This window comes from Odontesthes bonariensis, chromosome 17 (assembly GCF_027942865.1).
Source record: "Odontesthes bonariensis isolate fOdoBon6 chromosome 17, fOdoBon6.hap1, whole genome shotgun sequence".
Lineage (NCBI taxonomy): Eukaryota > Metazoa > Chordata > Actinopteri > Atheriniformes > Atherinopsidae > Odontesthes > Odontesthes bonariensis.
In genome coordinates this window covers 11,271,369-11,290,934 of record NC_134522.1, presented here as the reverse complement: position 1 = coordinate 11,290,934, position 19,566 = coordinate 11,271,369, and the positions used below count along the sequence as shown (strand labels likewise).

The 19,566-nt window shown below is 40.8% G+C and overlaps 1 protein-coding gene across 4 annotated transcripts; it reads left to right on the top strand.

Moving 5' to 3' along the window:
* The first annotated feature begins 2,534 nt into the window (after positions 1-2,534).
* On the top strand, positions 2,535-19,410 carry LOC142366409 (uncharacterized). Of its 4 annotated transcripts, none has more exons than XM_075448286.1 (12): positions 2,535-2,840; positions 3,359-3,492; positions 7,144-7,743; positions 7,958-8,010; positions 13,315-13,850; positions 14,209-14,305; positions 14,437-14,503; positions 16,657-16,717; positions 16,994-17,090; positions 17,246-17,362; positions 17,445-17,504; positions 17,591-19,410. In XM_075448286.1, exons 2-12 carry the CDS (start codon positions 3,453-3,455, stop codon positions 17,678-17,680), a joined length of 1,818 nt encoding a protein of 605 aa, XP_075304401.1. In that variant the 5' UTR covers positions 2,535-2,840; positions 3,359-3,452; the 3' UTR covers positions 17,681-19,410. The 4 variants fall into 4 exon arrangements, with proteins under 4 accessions (XP_075304401.1, XP_075304400.1, XP_075304402.1 ...); XM_075448285.1 differs by having other exon boundaries at positions 3,294-3,492; XM_075448287.1 differs by having other exon boundaries at positions 3,291-3,492; positions 7,147-7,743.
* The last annotated feature ends 156 nt before the right edge of the window (positions 19,411-19,566 follow it).

The following is a 19,566-nucleotide window of genomic DNA, read 5'->3' as shown; positions in this document are numbered from 1 at the left end:
CTCAGTGGAAGGATGTGAAGGGGAACAAAAGGAGAAAAAAATAAAGGTTTTGAAATTACGTGTTGTGCCGCAAAGTAAAAAGTAAACAAACAAATAAAAATAACACCAGACCTAAGCATCAGATCAGACCTGTTCAGATATAAGGCTCACCAACGACCTGAGAGTATTATGATAACTTGAAAATCTGTTGGTCATGAATTAGAAACGTTTGATACTTTTTGGGAAATGCTAAAAAACTATCAATGTTTCACTGATCCTGAAACATTTTCTTATAAATTTCTACAACATATACAGAAAGCAATCACCTCTGAACAGTCTGAGCACAGCAATTATTACTGTTGAAGGCACTTTGACCTAAAAGATTTTAAAATGTTTTGTACATATTCTAGGTAACAGCCCTTTTGTGAAGACCTCCTTTTATCAATTATTGAAAACCTTCTCTCGAAGACCCCAAAATCAAATTATTAACTTACAAATTAACATAATATTGACCACCATACCATACCAACTTTATTTATAAAGCACTTTATACACCCACAGGACCAAAGTGCTATACACAATCATAAAATACAATACAATCATAAAATAGAAGGGTCAAATATAAAAGCAGTACTAAAGTAATTAAAATGTAAACACAATAAAACGAAGTCAAACATCTCAGATTGTGTCAAAAGCCAAAGAAAAAAGATGGGTCTTAAGAAGGAATTTAAAAACAACAAGTGAAGAGGCCTGTCTTATGTCCAAAGGAAGGTCATTCCATTCCAGACCACGTAATGTGATCGCACTGAAGTCAGTTCAAGGCTGCAGGGTGGCAGTTACTGATCTGCTACCAGGGTGTACAAACCATAATGATTCATTAGAGAAAACTACTTGAGCTTAACCCTTAGATGCATAAGTGGGGTCTTCAAAATCTCTGAAATTAAAAGTTTTTACAATTCCATATTCCAGGTATTCCTCATAAAACATGTTTGTGACTTGAGACCATTTGATTTTTTAAAAATGTTTTTATACATTTTAAGAAATTGCAGTTTTTGTGTCACTTCCCCAGTTTTTCATTTGCGGGGTCAAAAATGACCCCAAGCCTTTCCTATAGAATCTCAAGGGTTTGCTTTGGGGACCTTTGATTCTTACCAACTGCGAAAGGAAGATGCAAGAGTTTACAGGCTCTCTTTGTTACGTGGGGTAAAAGAAGTCGAAGAGGAAAGATAAAGACAGCATAGAAATACTATCCTCAAGTTAAAATTCAGGGTCTGCATATAAAAAAGAAGACAACCTGGGAGAGCAAGCAAGGAAACAATATGGCATTCAGATAAACTGATGTGGCATCAAAGAGGAAGGAGACAAGTCCTGCTGATATCTTACTGGCTCAGTCAACTTGGGGGCAGAGTCTGGCTGTGACTGAAACCTGATTGGCTCTAAACAAAAGTGATATGAAATGATAACGACTGTCTAGATATAACAATGCAGTAAAATGAAACAAAATAAGAGCAATCAGAAGGATAGAAATAAGAGGCTTCCTGCCTGGAAGAAAATATGCATACTCCTGTGAGGGAAAATCTGTATCTGAAGTGGCACAAAAAACTAAAAAACAAAAAAAAAATCTGAAGCGGCCCACAAAACTCTTCTTATGTCACACACTTGCATCCAAAACTTGTTTTTTTTATGACATACCCTGAGACGGTCAAATTTCTTGGCACACCCGATTTTTCAACTGTGTAATTCAGACGTTCTTTAGAAATAGATGTAAACATTTGAATGAAATATACCTCCGAAACAATTACACACGCTGCTCATTAATATCCATTGGCTGAACTTTCTTTTCTTTTCTTTTTTTCTTCAATCATTTATCTTTGAATATAAAATACTGTTGGATGGAAACACTGATAATTCAGTACTAAAACGTGTTTGGTAGAAGGGGAAAACAGTCTGGAAAAAAGGTGAATATGTTAAAATGCAATTGAAATATCAAATCAAATGACTTATGGCTTATTTCTATTTTTTTTAAAAAGATTTTTGATGTTATTTCTTGTAAAAAAAAAGAAGTTATAAATAAACTTGTTAAATGTAAAATCATTTTTTGTTGACTCAAATATAATAAATACAATCACCTTTAACCACAATGAAAGACATTTTTTAAATTCATTGCAAAAACACATTGATTCTAATTGGGGTCATTTTTGACCCCACTCATGGAAGAGTGTAGGTATCGGTCGTTCATGCATCCAAGGGTTAAACACGACGATTTTAAATGATTTTTTAATCGATCACCGTTTTATCCACAGCTCCAACGTCTTTAAAACAATAATTTGTTCAATTTCACACAATCAAGGTTTCTCTTCTTCTCCTCCTCCCCACTTTAATCCAGTTGGTTTGAATAGAGTTTTAAAGTGTAGAAATATACATTTTCAGTTTGTCAGGAGGTCATGGGCTTCAACTTAGTGTAAGAGAAAACTGAGGGCGGGCCACACGTCCCAGGAGCAACAGGTTTTCCTACACAGTCTTACTGTGCCCTCCAGTGGACGCATCCAGGAAAGTCGGTGCCCTCGGTCATCCATGTTCAGAGTTCCCTTTCCTTTAGCCTATAGTGTGGATTAAAAACAGGCTTCGTCTTCTAAGCAGGATGCTTTCAGGAGCAAAATGTTGCTTGGATTAAGCTTTACTCAGTCTGAACTGCAGCTGCATTTCTCCTGCTGCCGGAGCCGCTCCTCTGCGCAGACTGGGCGGCTGTGCGTCCGGCTGAGCTGCGGTGAAGGAAGCAAAGCTTGGAAAAGAAGGACAGCGAGAAGGTTCATGAAACGCAGATCTGAAGATTTTGGGAACTATTTGTCCGCTTTTTAAAGGTTTGTATCCACTTTTGTGGCTTTTTCCAACTAAAGGTGTGAGTTTTAGCTTCCCTTCTCTTGGTTGTAAGACTTTATTGAGCTCGTGGATAAAAGTTTCGATTTCGCGACTATGGTTCAAAGATTAAGACCGAGTACGTTCGTCCTGTTGTCAGTTTGGACAAGTAATGTCGTCCTTGATTGCGTGGATCGCTGCTTCGGCTGTTTTTTGCACTTGTGAACAATCGATACTCACTCATAAGCACTTTTGTTTTTTCTGCTGTGATCACACAAAAGTGTCCTGGCTCTGCTGCTGACCTCATCCATGTGATTTAGCCTCAATATGTAAAGAGACTGATTTTATTACCATGTAAATAAGCATCAGCACGAGCCCCACGTTCAACTCACTGTTAGGACTCGCGTTGGTTTTGAGAGCTGTGTTCACTGAATTATTTCTCTGTATCTGTATAGCAGTGCACGACTTCACCCGTCAATTTACTGGATGTCCTGTGCCTGTGGCTGTGCGCGCGCGCGTGTAGGTCACCTCCACGCTGCCACATAGGTCTGGGCTGAGTGAAAGTGCAACAAGCACCTGCAGGGCCGCATCACAGGTCCACACTCTATTACTGCAGCATGGGCAACTTTTCCGGCAAGGACAGCCATGGACCCACAGGTAGGTCAACACAAACACTAAGTCTAAGATTGCATCATTGTTCTTATCATTTCTGAGCAGATCACCTCCCTTGCTTCTTCTCTGCTGAGTGTATTTAATGTAATGGATTTAGGATATTTGCACGGTTGACTTTCGAAGATTGAACTCATGTGGAAGGGTAGAAGTTGCAGTGATGGGGTGAGAACAAGAGGAAGATAGAAAAAAGGAAAACACAAGAATTCCCTGAAAAGAGTGGGTGGATTAGAGGTAATCATGAAACTGAAGGCAACAAAGGGAGAAACAAGTGGAAAAGCTGTGTGTGTGGCTGCAGGAATCTTGGCAGCCCTCCTGTGTGTTGCTCAGTGAGTGGTCATTCTCCTCGCGTCCCCGTGTGATTCGTTCTGGCCCCGCCGGGCCAGCTGTGATGAATCGGCAGAATTCCCCTGCTCGGCACAAGGGCAGCAGATTAATCATAGGAAGCCTAATGCTATCTGACAAACATACACACACTCTCATAGAGACCTTGGTTAACGCACACTTATCCTCTCTCATTCATTCAGTCTTGCCACCGATGCACATGGGTGGAGGAGCACATTAAGGTATGGAATTGAGAATAAAAAGCAGGGGTGGCATTAGAGCATTATTAGACCATCCTGTCATTCTTTCTCTGGGATTCTGGCCTTGCAGCAGGTGGTGCATAACTTTGCAAATGTTCACTCTTACATCACTTAAGCAAAAAAAATCCTAGCTTTGCTAGCAGTGCTGCTTTTGTCCAAACAAGGAAAAGAAAGGAAGAAACGAACGAGACACTGTGCTTTTTGGTTCCCATAGCTTCTAAAGTTATTATTGTTGCCACGCTGTGCTGGGCAAGGAATGCTGAGCCCAAAAAAGTTGAAATCACTTGTGTTGTTGTGTCAGATTTGGAAATGTATTGATTGCCCACTGCTGAAAGTATGTCTCTGTTTGGGAAACATTAGGGCTTTGTGTGTATGTGCGTTTTTCCTGAATTTGGAAAATGGGGGTTGCAGGAACATAATGGATGAACAGTCCAAGAGGAATGTCTGTATTGCAGCATTCATCTTTACGGGTATGGCTTGGTGTTTAGCTGGTCTGTGAGTGCCGTGTCCTGACCACCTCACTGAGTGTCAACACACCAGACCAGTGACTGACCAGTGTCACTGAAGACAAAACAGTTTTCCTTCTTCATTCTGTCTACAGTTTATTTGTTGAGTTGGTCCTCTCAGTTGTTTTAATGAAGATTAAAAACTTGTATTTAAGCATATATTTCGCTTCAATCATTTAGCTGATTTTGTGATGTCACAGCTAGTTTCAATATCAGTCATGTTCATATATGAGGTGTAATTTGTCTTATATGTTATTTAAGATTAAAAAAGAAATAGGTATCTTTGCTGAAAAAGGAAAATTGTATTTTAAAAAAAAGGGATGATTCTGTCGTGGGCGTAAGGCGTTAGGAACGCTTCTGGAAATGAACATGTCTGTGAACATAGTTGATTAAGAAGCGCGGCCATCTTTGCTGGGCCAGAGATAATTGAAAATGGACTCAGGCAAACTGTTCTACGGTCAGACAAATTGAAATTTGAAATCCTTTTTTGGGAATCATGGACACTGCATCTTCCAGACTAAAGAGAAAGGGGATCATTCAACTTACTATAAGCACTCAGTTCAAAAGCCTACAATATGGAGGACTGAAACTGCCACAATCCAAAATAAATACAAAAGTATATCAATGGCTAAAGAATAGATTTATATCCATTCTACAATTAAAAGAAAAATGATTTATGCAAAAATAATTGAACAGAATGTGAAATAAATATTTTTTTCTGCTTTCATTTTAAACCTTACGTTTTCTAAATTATACATTGTTTATCAATTTATTTACTTAACCCGTCATTTCCTCTTTGCATTTTCTCCCCTTTTATTTCCCCAAGCCCATTTGTTTCCTTGTTTTCTTTTTACATTTTCCCTGTCCCTGTTTTGGCATTTGTGTATGCATTTCTACTTCCGTATGCAAATGAGGGGACAAGAGAGGTAAATACATCTATAGATAAGATAATATGATAAATATAGAATCTTCCTCTTCTTTCGGCCTCTCTCTTTATCAGGGGTCGCCACAGCGAGTCGATCTTGCGTCATTGATTTTGCACATGTTTTATGCCGGATGTCCTTCCTGATGCAACCCTCACCTTTTATCTGGGCTTTGAACCGGCACTAGAAATACACTAACCCATGTTCCCCAGTGGCTGGGCGCTCACACTCACACCAAATTGGTGGACAATTTAGCGCCACCAATTAACCTAACATGCATGTTTTTGGACAGTGGGAGGAAGCCAGAGTACCCAGAAAGAACCCACACATACACAGGGAGAACATGCAAACTCTACACAGAAAGGCCCCAGCTGGGAATTGAACCTGGGACCCTCTTGCTGTGAGGTGACGGTGCTAACCACCACACCATCGTGCAAATAGATAGCAAAATTGACACAAGTTTAAAAGAATGTAGTTTCAAATGGAAGCAGAATAATTTCTTTCTTTCACATTTTATATCAGTATTTCTGTATAAATTAATTTTCTATTTAAATTTAGTAGCAGTTATCATCATATCAACTTATTTATTTAGCAGTTTATATGTTTTTGTATTTATACTGGATTCTGACAGTTTCAGTCCTCCACACTACATCTCCAGTGGTATAAGGATGCATTAGTGGAGATTACTGGATTATGAAACTGGCAGCAAGCACATCTGGAAAGGCAGCACAAATACTGAAAGCTATATACAGGTTTTAGAGCAACTCCAGATGACATCTTTTACTGGGAATGCCTTGCGTATTTCAGCAAGACAATGCATGTTGCATCTATTATTACATCATGGCTTCTTAGTAGAAGAGTCCATCTGCTTGTCCAGACCTTCCCCCCAACTGAAAACATTTGGCACATGAAGATACAACAAAGAAGAGCCAGTGACTGTTAAGGCATCTGGAATCCTATATCAGACAAGAATGGGATAACATTCCTCTCAAAAAGGTCCATCAACTTGTCTCCTCAGTTCCCAGACATTTACAGAATGTTGTCGTAAGAAGAGGAGTTTCTACACAGTGGTCAGCATGACTCTTTCCAAGGGGTTTGTTTGCTGCCATCAAATTCAAGATGTGCAAATGTTTTTTTTTTTTATGAAATATTAGAAATGTCTCACTTTAAACTTTTAATATGTTTTCCATGTTCTGTTGTAAATAGGATGTTAGGAGATTGGTAAGTCATCACATTCTGTCTTACTTTATACTTTACACATCCCAATTTTTGGAGAATTGGGGTTGTTTTTGGTGGCATTGTCTTTCAGTTTCAATATGAATTTAAAAAGCCTATCTTGTACTCATATGCAGCTTTATAATTATATTTTGGGGGGAGCTGCTCATTCTATGTTTTAGAAAGTCCAAACTTGCATTCTTGTTGGCATAATGCAAATGTATTTTCTGATGATAAATCCTGGAATACCAATGAGGCATTTCAGGACTTAAAGAGTAAAGAGTAACTCCCTGTGGACTGAGTTCTGCAACTTTGCAGACATTTTACATGCACATACAAACTGAAAGAAAGAGAAACAACTAAAAAGCTGCCTACAAACTACAAACCTGTTTATTTACTTTTTCCCCCTAGCAGCCTGTGGGGAGAGTTTCCATACTCCACCTTCTTCTCCACAGAGTGATGGGACTGGCTTCATGTCCAGTGTTCCCAAACTTCCATCTTCTCCCGCAGTCCCAGCTTCATCCTCATCTTCAGCACCAGCTGTCACCTCCAGTGGGAAGAAATCCCAGCAAAGCACCCCAGTCACTCCCAGCACTCCCATTCCCCCTCCTGACTGGAGGCCTCCTCCACCGGTCACCTCAAACAGCTCCACAGCTGCTCCTGGACTTAGCTCGGTGCACAAGAAGACAGGAAGTACCGTAGCAGGCAGAGGAGAAGCTTCTCTTGGGAGGAATGAAAGTCCCCCAAACTCTGCACCAAGGAGTTCCGTTTCCCAAGTTAAGAGTGTGGCTGTCAGCCCTATAAAGTGTCCCTCCTCGGTGTCCAGTGCCCCGTCTCCCACCAGCTCTTTGGGGCAGAACTGGAAGGAAAGAAACATGGGTCTGAGTCAGTCTCTGCCAGCAGGACACGAAGAAAGGGACAGCCAGGGTGAGGAGCTGGTTGACCTGTTGGAGGAGTGTAGGACAACACTTGGTATTACTGCCAGTCAAGACGGGACCGCAAACACAACAGGCAAGAATGAGATTATTCTTTCCACTACTACTAATCCAGTTTTCACTATATTCTAGTGCAAAATGTATCTGCCCAGCAGAACTTTTGAGTACTTTAGCTTTGCATTGCTGGACAATTTTTAACTTTTTTAAGAAGGGCAAGTTCATGTCCTTGGCATTTTTTGGTGCTTGATATGCATGTGATGTCTTCTGACATTTCTGTATCCCTCCCTTAGAGATGCTGAAGTTTCTGCTGACAGAAGTGAAGAGTTTGAAGAGTACTTTGCAGGTAAGATGTGCCTGATGGCTTTCTTTACTAATTCTTATCTGTGTGCTCATCGAATTGTAATACTGACAATCGTGACCATTCCTTAAATCCCTCTGTGAGGAAAGGAATTGTGAACGTTTATATTGGGGCTGAACTGACAGAGAAATGACCTCACTCTTTTGAAGTTTGTTGTCTCAGTTTAATAAAGTTTGTTGTTTTCTTCTCTAAAACGAACTTTTCATATCATTAGGATTTAGGGATAAAAAGCTATTTATTTGGCAACACGTTTGATAAATTCAGTGTAATGCTTATGAACTCTCAGCCAGGAGATAACACCAACACACACATTCTGTCACACTCCTGCCAATCACAATAGACCATGGAATGGGCCCTGCTCGGCCCCCCTCGGAGCTGCAGCTTTGCTAATTAAAGTTTTTCCTGTTCTCTGCTTCTCTCGAGAGGCCCAAAGAAGAAAAATCATTGAAATCATCTTCTGTAAGATAGTGATGACTGTTATGGCTCCTTTTGAAAGAAAAATTGGTCTTTGGAATCAGCAGAACACATCTTAAGTAAGAAGTGAAGACTTCAACTTGAAAGTCATATTTCTTCCTTGGACTTCAGGGCAAAAGATGTTTCTCAGAGCACAGACCCCAAGTTGAATAGCCTCAGCACAATAAGAATGAAATAAAATTCTGCAAGAATTCTTCAGTCCCTTTGCTCAAGTGTTCCATGCTCTTATGAGGGGGATATTCTTTAGTAATTTCCTTTCAGTCGCCTGTTCCAATTCCTGACCCTCCCTTATGATTGTAGCCAGAGGCTCCCAGCTTCCTTTAGACCTGCCACAGATTACAACAGCTGGAATATGACCTGCTGTGTTCCTCCCTTGCATCTGTTAGTTTTTTAGATTTTACTCCGTAGTACAAATCTGACACACTTGATCATCACACATTCTACCTCCTGTACTCTACACTTCTGTGATGTCAACTTTATATTCAGTCTCAGTGCCCCATATCTTTTCTTCAGTTTCTTGTAGACTTTCCCACCATATAAGGAACATAGAAATATAATGCTTTCACAGGTCAGCTAACCTCAGACAGGCTGTGGTACAGCGCTGCGAGGGAGCTGTGTTATGGAAATGCAGGGCAACCTAATACTATGTTTACATGGGCCCACTGTAGGGCGATATGAGCCAGCAGAGCTCAGCTTTATGAACCCTCTCGGTCTGCTCTGCGGTCTTAAGAGAATGGAATTGCAGCACGGAGGAGGGGGTTCACGTTCGGCTGTTCAGGACACAAAACATGTTTTGTTTTGTGCTGTGTGGTGAGGTAGAGGAGGCTGTGGGCTGCAGCTTAATTGACTAACCATGTGTTTTTGAGTGCCACGCACATTAGAAGGAAGACTAACAAACTCAAATAAATGCATTCAAAGCCTTATTTTTTCTTCTCACTCTCTGCTGACTGCCCTTACCTTAGCACAAGACTTTTGCTGCTGTGCCATGCTCCATCTCATCCTCCCTTCCTCTCTACACCTTTCCTTCACTTCTACTGTCTCACTTTACTCTCTCCTTCTCACTTCTTCTATCCATCTTTTATCTGAGCCCAGCTTGCTAAAGCCATTTTTTTTTTTGTAGGTCTGACCCTGTTGCTTGACCTTTTTTCCATGTAATTCAAGTAGTCATTATTCTTCCAGTCACATTCTCACAGCCGAGCCTCTCCTACATGCTTTCTTCATCTTCCTTCATTACCACCCTCCCAAATGCTCCTTTCTTCCTTTATTCACTTTTCCTATGTATTTTAACATCAATGTGCCATCTGTCAGTGCTTATGTGCACGGCCAGTCTTCAATTGTCTTAACTAACAAAAATGAAAACACTCCATTCAGTGGGGGGATAGTTGGGTGTGTGGATGGCTGGTCAGATTTGTGTTCCCTCCAATTGATCTGAAAGCAGAAGTTTGGAATCAGTTCCAGGTGAATGCTGCCAGAGATTTTCAGGAATGATCTCCAGGTTCACTCTGCTGTCTTTTTTACTCGCTCGACTGCTCCCACAAGCCAGGCTTAAAAAGGCCAGTGCCTGGAGGTCAAGCAAGCTGGATTCAAGGAGGGGGGTGTGTGCATGTGGTGCTCGGTTTCCTTTGCAGAGAGAGTTCCTTAATAGTCTAACTGTAGACGTTCAGAGAAAATAACTTTTAGGCTCTTCCAAGTTCTTTTGTGTGCGTCATTTGACAGGATTTAGGCAATTTTGATTAGTAAAAATGTGTTACTGCTATAGATGGCGTAAAATGTCTTTTAAAAGACGCAGACGTGTGATCGGCCTCTTGTAGAATACACAGAAAAGGCTGTGGAAAACTGAAGAGCCATTACAGAGCTGGGATGTTTCCCCAAGTATGTATTAGAAAAACTGGGTGTGGAGGTGAACTAGGGACAGATGTTGGATGAAGGAACACATCAACACACACATACACGCATACACACGCACACACACACACACACACTCACACCAATGCACACAGAGTCCACAATCTCCAAGTGTGCTTGGATCCCTTCCTCAGGAACTGTCAGGATTTCAGATGTGCATCAAGAGGACAGAAACGTGTATGTGTGCCTGTCAAGGCTGGACACCACATCTGGCCCTGCAGTGGGGCATGAGTTCAGGTCTTTAGGGACTGAGTGAGTGTGTGTAAAAACAGACAATCCACACCCTTATCTCACTGTAAACTGAGGAGCGCCCCTTCCTGTTTCCTTAAGCAGACACGCTCCAGTTGGAGTGTCCACATTCAGATAAGAAAGACTCTGTGAAGACAATATCTGTCAAGACTAAGTGGGTCTTTTAAGATTGCTTAATATAGAGCTTAGACGCCAAAGTCCAAACGGGAACCACCATTTCGTTGTTCATTTCATGTTGCCAGGCAGAGCGTGTGGTTCAGCATTGAGGTAAAAGAATAGGAGGGATGTATGTATGGGAGAGAGGAAAGGAACATGATATGATGTGTGCGTCTGTCTTTGTGTGTGTGCACATGAATCCAGTGTAATCAGGTCCAGCTGTGGTCTTGAGTCACCGGTCAGATGAGGGAGCAACTTGGCTCAGACATGGCCTCCTCCTCCACATCTCCATCCATTCTTCATCTAATTACCAACCTTCCCTACCCCTCCATTCTCAGCACTCTATCACAGCTCTCTGGCTCACATAGCTCCACAGTCTGTATGCTGAAGCAGCGTGTGACTTAAACCCCTTTTATTCTGCTTCCTCTTGTCATTTTTTTTTATATCCCCATTCTTCTCTTGTTATGATAATGGTTGCTTAAAATTTCGAAACAGTCTGTTATCGTTTAGCTCTTGGCTTTGATGGTTTGGAGTGCCTCTTTAGATGTCTTGGGGTAATGTTAGTACATGTCGAAGGCTAGTGTACTGGCAGAATGAAAATAAACTTTTTCACTCATCCTCAAAGGTACAAAAGTGAGACTGTTTCAGAGTGAGATTCTTATCCAGCTCTGCAGCCCATTTATAAAAGGTGAAGAGAAGTTTTTGGATCAAAGCCACAGTGATGGTGACAAAAGGGCAGTCTCACTATGTAATCTTGTTTAGGTTTTTTTTTCCCGAAAAAAACAAAAACAAACAAATAAAAAGCACATTTGTTGCTTATGATCGGTATTCATTCCAGTTATGCCTCATTAGAAGTGACCTGCCAGCTCCACTCCTCTCAGCTTGCAGAGGCTTGCTGCTCAGTTCAGTTCAGCTTGTGGTGGCTAAATGGATATTTGATTGCTCATTTGATTATAGTCAGTTTGTGGGGGCAGCTGTGTTTGCTTCTGGCAATCTGTGTACGTTTACATATTCCAGTCATAATTAATATGTTGGACATTTTTGTGGAAATTACAGTACTGTGCAAAAAAACTTGTGCTGCTTTTCATTTCTTTGCAAATTTCCAGAAACACTGGAAATATGTGTAATGACTATTGAAACACGTGCAAACATTAGTGGAAGTATATATGGCAAAAACAGTGTTTGTGCAATTCTAACAAGCTTGAAAGTCAATATTTGTCATGACCACCTTTTATTTTTGAACACATCCTGAACCCTCTTAGGGTAACAGTAACTAAGTGCTGTATTTTACTATTTAAAACTGGAAGCTCTCTGTTATGTGTAGACACAACACATCCCTGGTGTTAGGTGCCTTTTAATGCTTGAATGATTTATAGATTAGTGTTAAGTGGCTTAACAAACAAAAAAAAAGTCGGAGTTTAACACATTAATAAACATATGTTGCCGAACAAGGTTACAAAATGCTGATTGGGTCTATCAGCACTAGTATACTGTATTTTGCATGATATGAGAGATTTGGTTTGGATCTGGTTTATCTGGTGACTCTAGTAACATTTTGTGCAGCTACATTTTCCAGAGGGGAGCAACTAAAATGAAAGTCAAAGTAGACAACAGCAGCTAGATATATGTTTGAACCTTTTCTACAAATACCAATGAGGGATCCAAGAAAATGCTCTGTTGTTCTAAGTAAAAAAGAAACTTACCAATTGGAAGAGGATGTAAAGCCTAAGAAATACTAACAAAGAAAATAAATAACTTGTTAAACTACTGACTTTTCCATTTGAGGTATTTTAAAAGTATAGTTGCTTATATTTGTGTATAATGGCTGTGTCTTTTGTAACTAGTTAGTTAATTTGTTTTTAGGCAGATTTACCGTAGATTAAAAAATAGAAAGTATTGTAAACCAGTACATTGTGTAATCTAGATTAAGCCACCGAGCAGTAGATAAAGAGACTAAAATTAGTTCCAGTTTTAACTGATGTTACACAGTGAACTTTGATGCAAATGAAGCTTTAGTTGAGTTTTCCACAGTGATGGTGCAGTGCTAAAATGAAGTGTGGAGATTTGTCTGCCTGTGTTACCACAGTTTGACTAGTAATGTGCCCCTCTGTGAATGAAATGCTCCTTTGATGTTGACCCCAGCCTCCCCACACCTTTTCACTCATTTCTGTTTGGCTTTACAGGTTTCACAAGTTAAAACCTCTTTTGTCTTTCGTGCCTATGTGGATTTATGTGGGGGGTATGTGTTGTGCTATGTTTTAAAGTGATATTAAGTGTTGGATACTGTTGGTGCTGTAGTGGAGTAGAAACACTTTATTTATTGATGCTGCATCTTCTTGATTTCCTTGAAAAAATAGTACATTTTTCAGTGTTGCAGTCTTTTCACTCAATGAAAAAGCAATTAATACATGTAAACTGTTTCACTTTCCTCCCAATAGCTCCTTTAGTTATTTGTTCTTATTAACTTTGTTCTGTCACTACAAACACCCGCTGTTTCCCCTCCAGACGGAAAGGGAGGAATGGCTGCAGTTCCAGGCAGACCTCCAGGTGGCGGTCTCAGTGGCAGACCGCCTGAGAGCTGAGGCAGACGAAGAGCTGACGGCACTCAGAACAGCTCATAAAGACATCGAGAGGGAGCTGGCAGCTGCCCAGCAGAGACAGAAGAAGGCTGATGCGCAGCTGGCCACCCTGCGAGAAGAGTTAAAGGAGAGCAGGCAAAGACTGGCTACTCTCACCCAGGCTAAAGACCAGACACCGGCTCCCTGTCAGGAACCAGAGAGGCCCAGTGGAGACTCCAAGAAGACTGAAAGAAAAGAGGGAACAGAGAGGGGCAGGGGACGGGGGGTGTACAGGTTGGGGAGAGAAGAGGAGGAAAGTAAGAATCAGAGTGACGTGACTCAGAGGGTGGTCAGTGATGATGCGAGAATAGACTGTAAAAGTGTGACAAAGCGTTACTTGAGAAATGTGACCAATGAGGACAGAGAAGGAGCAGATGTGCGATCCAGTGAGACGCGAAGGATGATAACTACTGAGAGATCAAGGTGAGATAGACGGTGTGAACCTATGCTCGCCTGGAAAGACATAACACAATACTTCTGCAGCACATCACTGAAGCACATTTTGTATTGATGGGACCTTACTGTGACACTTTTTGCAAAACAAAGCCTTTTTCCTTCCACATTTCTTTTCTCTGGCATGCAAAGATGGATAACAATTACCATGTTTGGTTAGGACTGTGGTTGTGGTTTCTTTTGAATGTGTTGCACTCGACCCATAGAGCTGCACTGGGCCAGCTGAGGACAGTTTGAGTAGTTTAATTTATAGCTAGAGTCGAATGTAACAAAAGTCCCAGACAAAAACAGCTGGTTTATCTGATCTGTGTCTTTTACTGTGCTGCAGAAGCCTGTCCAGATTACCTGCCTCCTCAGACTCCCTTACCTTGCACAATGGAACATCCCAGTCCAACTTTGCTTCAACTCTTGGACCCACAAACAAGGTGAGATACTTTCCCATGACGAAGATCCTGCAAAATTATTCAGGTTGTTGATCAGTTAAGATTTTATACATGCTATCAGTTTGATTTGCTGTGGTACCTGATTTCATTTAATTCGTTTCTTTGTTTTCAAGAACTCAAGTCAACTGAGAGGACGCGGAAATCTGGAATGGCAAGACAGCAAGTCGAGCAATGACACAGGTCAGGTCATTTTTCTACAAAATGCCGTTGCATTGTGTCACGGTATGTTAGAATTAGTGGTGGAGCTTTTTTTGGCACTCTGGACCAAGGTTTTTACACAACAGGCTCCAGTTTGTGATGGTGGTAATACTAAAAAAAGACACCCACAGAAGCAGGGGAAATGACAGCTGCTATATGTCTGAAATTTGAAAAAAAGACAGCGTCGCAAATAAATGTATTCAGGATATTATTTAGACTCTAAGAACTATGAGTTTTGGGAACATCACGGAATGTAAACATGCATTTATATATACGACAAAAGAACTTCCAAGTTGCACTAATTCAGTTTTTTATTTCGACAACAACTGTCGGGCTTTTTAAACTGCAGAGAGCCTTTGTGGTTCTTGTTCATGAACAATGTTCTGGACATTTTGGCCAAAAGTAATAAGCTCAGAACTTAAAATCTGGGTTCTGGGATAGTTGGCTGATGACTTGAGCTGGCCTTTGAAACTGTGAAACGTAGGATCCTCAGCATTACTGCTGGGTCAGTCTCACCTCTCACGTAAGGTTGTTTTTAGTCATTTACTTTTCCCAGAAGAAAAAAAACTGAGTACGATGGAGAGTAAAAGGAAAGAACTTGTCCAGCAGTTTGTCGACTACCACAAAGTCCGATTGGTTGATTAGTAACTTCCAGTTTATCAGTCTGGATCGGGAAGTCCCACAGGAATTTGCTCTGCTATTATCTACCACCTTTGGAGCCATCTACCGCTTTCACTTTGGGACTTCCAACCCATATTCGGCACAGAAGTCCCAGTACACTATTCCCTCCACTTGGTCATGGCGTTCCATTTTACACCCTGCAACTATGTGCTGGACTGTTTCGGAGGCCTCTTTGCATAGCCTCCACCATGGATCCTGTCTAGTGTGGCTGACCCTGGCGCCTATTTTTCTTGTGCTTAGGGCCTGTTCTTGAGCTGCCATGATTAGTACTGTCTTTCCGACCATTCCTTTCCTGCCAGGTTTAGGACTTCTCGATATTTGTATGTGGTAATCGCCATGCAGAGGCTTCCTCTTCCATGATGGTTCTTCCTCCTCCCCTTCTCTGGGTTTCAGGTGTCTGAAGCACTCGCATAACAATTCCTCAGTGAGGGCATCTTCCTGATCTATTTAGTATCTTTGTTGTTTTGTCCTGGATAGTGGCTTTGACACTCACTAGCTCCCGGCTTCCCTCCTTCCACATAGTGCACAGCCTGAGGGTGCTGGAATGGGAGTGAAATCCTCCATGCATTGTGAGGAATGTTCATGTTTTGATACCAGTGGCTTCTCCTCCTTCAGCCAGGTTTCATGCCAGCAGGGTATCTGGTAACTGGCAAAGCATAAATGTTGGCGACTCGGACTTTGTTCTTCCCACTCAGCTGACTCTTTAGAACCTTACTCTTTTTGGATATTTGGTTGGGGCTGACTTCCTTGCGGCCATGGTTGCCATTTGCCTGTGGGACCCCAGGGTATTTTTTAGCTGTCCTGAACGTTTGCGTTAATGCCTTCTGGTAGTTCAACCCCCTTCAGTTTGGATTATCCTGTCCCTTGGTTATCTGAGGTAATCTCAGGGCACTTTAAAGAGAAAGCGAACAAGTTCAATTCTAATCCATTGCAAACAAGCCAGTTCAGTACAATCCAATTAAATTAAATCAAATTACATCCAATTTAGTAGGATTATAATAATTAATAAATCTGGGCTGCTGTTAACAAGTTTGTTAGTGTGTTCATGTTTGCATTTGTGGTGAAACTAAACCCTATTGATCCAAGTGTTTGAATTGACAGTTAAATTAAATAAGTAAACAAGTTAATTGATTATAGGATTAGCTGTTAGCTATTGAATTAATTACCAGCAGTTTTATTGAGCAAGTAAATCATTTGAATGAGAAAGAAACATCAATGATCACATCCTCTTAACGTTTTATATTAACATGACTGATTTTTATCACTCCCTTAATGCCAGTTAAAGAAATATCTCTGTGTTGTAGACAAACTTGGAGATTTTGGTTTAGGGTTAGAGATAATCTTGGGCTTTGGGAAACAATGACATTTAGAAAATAAATAAAAAATATTCAACAGATTATTTGACAAGGAATTTAGTCATTATGTGTGTCTCATACTGTTGCTTACCTTTCCAGGAAGACGTGAGGATTCTTTAAACAAGTACAACTCTGCCCTCACTGAGTTGCCAACCACAAAGTGAGTCCACACACACACACACATACTTACATACTTACCACTGTGTTACTAAGCCCATACTCATACTCAAATCCTTTTAAAATATTCCAACTTGTTGTCATCCAATTTGTGTGATGAAACCTCCACATAGAGAACATCTCCTTCCGCATCGTTAGGCAAACTTTTTTCTGTCTCTCTCTGTCTGAGTCGACTGTGTATTACGGATGTTTTTTGTTATCGCTGTACAAAAAAGCCTTGAGACTTGTAACTCTTACTTTGCTTTTATCGTGTTGTCAGGTCCCAGGATGGTTTCAACCTGCTGCTGCGTCGCCATGGAGGCTCAAAGAGAAACTCGCTGCTCCGCTGGTGTCAGAGCCGAACCCAGGGCTACAAGGTGATCCTGAACCTGATTTAGCCTGTGGCGTGCTTTTCCTAAGGCTAGGCTGATGTAGATTACATATGATTTGGTTTTAAACACTGAGGCAATGCATGTATTAGATGTGTATGTTTCTCAAGTAAAGGCAAATCTCACCTTTCCTTTTTGTGCAGAATATTGACATTACCAACTTCAGCAGCAGCTGGGCCGATGGTCTCGCGTTCTGTGCTGTCTACCACACCTACCTCCCCTCTCACATCCCTTACAGCACCCTTAGTCCAGAGAACAAGGTAAAAACTGTGCACACTGACTGTTATGGACTGGACAAAGTGTGCTATGGTGTTAAACTTATTGATTTGTTCTTTTTTGTAGAGAGATAATCTCAGTCTGGCTTTCAAAACAGGAGAGACTGTAGGAATTGCACAATCTCTGGTAAGATTCAATTCTTTGTAACACGCACACAAAGTTGGCTCTGTTTGTTTTAACCCCCTAATATGGATGAAACTCTTTTTGAACAGACAGTGGAAGAGATGCTGAGAGCAGGTGGCCCTGACTGGCAGAGGGTCCTGAGCTATGTGGAAAGTATGTACCGTCACTTTGAGATGTGACTGCTGGAGGTACTGACAAACAACCCCACTGTGGATACTAAAGGACTTAAGCAAGGAAAATACAGCTATAGAAATAGTGCTACTTTTGGTGGATCGAAATTACATTTAAAGCTACACTTTGTAACTTTTTCGGCTCGACGTTAAAGAGAGGAAATCTTAGAAATAGCAGTAAACAATGGCTAAAAGCCTGCAAAACCAAAAGATAGAGACTAAGACGATCGTCAGCTGTGCACACTCAGGCCATTTCCATTTATTTTTTATGTGACTTAAGGGAAGGTTGCTCATGCAATAAAATAAGTGTTAGTGCACTGCACACGCCTGTTGTATATGTGAGAAAGAAGGCAGCACCACCACTCCTTATTCACAAAGGTTGCATTTACAGTTTTCAAAATAAGAATCATTATCTACCCAACAGAAATACTAGATGTCAAGCAGGAAGATGTTATGTTGCTGTTAATGTCTCCACACTGGTACTTCACTGGCAGAAAGTACTGTAATTCATGTAAATCTGTAAGCAGCTGTCCAGCTGCACATGGTTTTATCTGTCAAAATGTTTTCTATTCGCTTTTTCTCATGTGATTCTTTCAAAGGATTCTGCATTCTTCTAGCCCTTTTAGCACCCTGTAAATCTGCACTTTTGTCAGCACTTTGTTAGAGTCAGGATGTAACAGTGTACAAAACAAATGTCACAGAACTGCTGTGTTCTTCAAGGGCTCAACAAAAGCAGGGCTGCAGTTTGGTCAGAAACGACTGATGCCAAGATCAGATTTCTGTGAGCTGGTGTGTTTTCTCACAGAGAAAACGGTCACAGTGTGGTTCCAACAGTGCCTTCATGTTATCACAAACGTGCCAGTGATGTTTAGTTGCTCTGGGATGTGAAATGCAAGAATGCTAAGGCAAATACAGGCCTACACAGGCTTGCACATCCAATTTCAACATTGTCTCACCTCTTATCTACATCATCAAAGATGCGCAACTTGGTACTATTAAGACACGTTTAAAGCTGAGTTTGTTGCCAAAGTTGTTCATGCTAAATCTTGGACACATATGCCTTCCATTGTAAAATATGTGTATATGTAACTAGTGTGAAAAGATAATGCCAAAGTAATAAACCGCTGAAATGTTGTTGAGCATTCTGTAATCATGTGATGTTAATATTTAACAGCTGTGACAGTGAAAAGAATTGACATGGACATCCATTTATGGGCTTCGGTGAGGTATTCTCAACCCTTCCGTTTGTTGAGCTGGAGTTGGGAGGAGCTAATTTGAAGTGCCCTGTTAGCTATGGCTTTACTGCCACCTGCTGGTAATGACGGCTCAATACAGGCATTTATTGTTGCATCATCATGCTCCTCGGTTAAGAAATGGAATTATACATATGGTTAACTCATGGTTCATGCTGGACCCATAATGTCAACCTGTATCCTCTAAGCTGCTCTTAATGGAACCTTTTTTTTTCTGTCCCATTCGTTCAGTGTAAAACAATTACAAGACACTTTTTTTTTTTAGTTTTAAAGTACTCTATCAATTGTGGTTTGTGTTTTTTTGGGATTTTGTTTTGCATAAATGTCATTTGATGCCTGATCATTCTCATCATTGTGTCCTGAGACAAAGCATCCACTCCTGGGCTGTCATCCTGTGTTGTCACAAGTTAATTAAAATGTCAAGCATGTTTACCACGTTGCTGAACCCTGCTAATATTGTGTTGATGTTGGTGTCCAAGAAGAGCTCTGTAATGTGTTTAATTGTTTTCTTAATGCAGATTAAAAGGCAGCATCTTTTTTAATATTATAGAATTATAAATTGAACTCCCAGGGGATTTTTTTTTTAATGCATATTTCATGCAGTGTTCTGTCCCCTCAGACATCCAAGACGTGTTTTTTGTT